General features: G+C 60.1%; 1 protein-coding gene across 3 annotated transcripts in view; it reads left to right on the forward strand.

The window, feature by feature from the left end:
- The window catches only part of SEMA4C (semaphorin 4C), a 9304-nt gene extending 8241 nt beyond the window's left edge, over positions 1–1063 (forward strand). For all 3 annotated transcript variants that reach the window (XM_025045058.1, XM_025045059.1, XM_025045060.1), the window contains exon 15: positions 1–1063. This exon is cut by the window's left edge and continues 676 nt beyond it. In XM_025045058.1, the coding sequence (XP_024900826.1) occupies positions 1–217 (217 nt within the window). In that variant the 3' untranslated portion in view covers positions 218–1063.
- Positions 1064–2296: the final 1233 nt, after the last annotated feature.

The following is a 2296-nucleotide window of genomic DNA, read 5'->3' on the forward strand; positions in this document are numbered from 1 at the left end:
TGGCTTCCCTGGCCAGCCCCGGCCATCCCCGACTCGGCTTCACCTGGGGGGTGGGCGGAACTCAAACGCTAATGGCTACGTGCGCCTACAGCTAGGTGGGGAGGACTGCGGCGGGGGGCTGGGGCACCCCCTGCCCGAGTTGGCGGATGAACTGAGGCGCAAACTGCAGCAGCGCCAGCCACTGCCGGACTCCAATCCCGAGGAGTCATCCGTATGAGGGCGTCCCACCGCGTGGGCAAGGCAGCCTGCGAGCTGCGGCTCCTACTTTTGCACAGACACCAGCTACCTCAGGGACATGGTGTGGGCACCTGCTTTGCTGGGACAGATTCTGCCCAGTATCTGCCCAGCCATGAGGACCTGCTCTGCTCAGCACGAGCACTGCCACTCAGTGTGGCTCACCAGGGCACCAGCCGCCCAGAAGGCGCCTTCCTCCTCTCTTTGAGGGGCTTGAATCATGGACACATGGGACCCCAGCAGCCAAAAATGTCAAGGCAGAAGTTGGAGATGTGTATGTGTGTGGGCACGTGTGCACGTGGTTGTTTATGACACAGTCTTCCTGGTTCTGTCAGTCTTCCCTTGGCGTGGGGTCCTCCTGGTGAGTCATCGGAGCTATGAAGGGGAAGGGGTCGGGTCACTTTGCCTCTCCTACCCCCACCTGTCCCGAGGGAGGGGCAGTGATGTACATATGGGGGTGGGCTGGGCAGGGTACTGTGCCCCTGGGGGGAGTGTAGGGCTCTGGGGTAGGCCTGGTCCTGCTCCCAGGGTTGAGAATGTTTTCAGGGTTGGGGGGAGGGAGACGGAGCCTCCTGTGTGTTTAGGGGGAAGGGTGGGAGGGGCCTCCCACTGGGCCCTGGGGTTCAGTGGTATTTTATACTTGTCCTCTCGTAGGGCTGGGAGAGGTTGGTGGTGGGGAGAAAGTAGGCATGCTGCGGATATGGCATATCTTCTCCCAGCCCTGGAGGAGGGCACCTAACAGTGTAACTTATTGTGTCTCCGCGTATTTATTTGTTGTAAATATTTGACTATTTTTATATTGAATAAAATGGAAAAAATGAAACCGTGATAGGGTTGAGACGTTTGGGCTAAAATCTTCTGGGTGCTAAGAGGGAAACCTCCCTGTGGGTTGAGTGAAGCCAGTCCAGACCCACCTCATCATAGTCCTGGGGCAGCTACCTCTTTTGTGGTCCCTGCCTGCCTGTGCCCATCTGGAGGGAAACAGCCCAGGCTCCAGTGTTTTCCCACAGCAGTGGCTCAGGCTGGGAACCAGACCAGGGCCACAGTCTCTTGGGAGCCAGCTCTGGCTACTGGCCAAAGGAATAAGTCAGGGCATTGGGAGTCAAAGCTGGGGAAGAACTGGCTTCCCAGAACTAGGGAGGGGAAGTGGGAGTGAGGGTGGAAGGAGGGAACTTCCTGGAAGCAGTTTAAGTTTGCATGGACTGGCCATGTGAGGCTGGGGCTCTCAGCTACCTTAAGGGAGGAAGATGATTTCCAGCCTTTTGCCCTCTAGGAATGTGAGTCTTGAGTGCTTCAGCTACATGGGACTGAGAACTTTCCCCAGGGCCACCCAGCATGCACCAAGCCACTGTCGGAATGGGAGGAGAGGTACTGGGCTCAGAGGTTAGTTAAGAAATACAGGACCCAACCTGGATTCTGTAATTCACGCCCACACACTAAGGCAATGGAAGTGAAATGTCCTGTGACTGATCTGGTACCTGCTGTGGCCGGAACAGGCTGCAGCCCTGGGTGTACTAGTTGTGGGGGAGCGCTGGGCGGACGTGACATGCTCGGGTGACGTGAGCCGGGAAAGCTTGTGGCGTGTGAAGGCTGATTCAGTAAACTAGGCGCCCAATCTGGATTTCGGCCAACCCAAGGCCCTGTCCTGTCCCTGTCCTGGGGGCTTGCAGTTGCTCCCAGTGGCACCGGCCTCCCATGGGTTTTCGAGAAATAGGCCCGAAGGACGTGAAGAAGGATAGTGTCGCGAGGCGAGCCGCCTCCCAGGGCCCGCGGCGATGCGGGAGAGGGTGAAGGACCCGGGAGCTCCTTGAAGGGTAAGCTATGTCAAGCGCCACATAAGCGCCCCAGCGGCCTCCGCTGAGCCTGTGGCGCCCTCGTGCGGCCGCCTCGGGCGCGGCGCGCAAGCCCTGGTTCCGCCCCGCCGCCCGATTGGCTCCCGCGCGAAAGCCTGGGCTCCTGATTGGCCGGGCCTGTGGGGCCGCGGAAGCCGATTGGTCAGGCCCGGCGGCCCCCCTCCCGCGCGCGCGCGCCCGACATCCCAAGGGCGCTGAGGCCGGCATGG

This window comes from Pteropus alecto, unplaced genomic scaffold, assembly GCF_000325575.1.
Source record: "Pteropus alecto unplaced genomic scaffold, ASM32557v1 scaffold223, whole genome shotgun sequence".
Taxonomy (NCBI): Eukaryota; Metazoa; Chordata; class Mammalia; order Chiroptera; family Pteropodidae; genus Pteropus; species Pteropus alecto.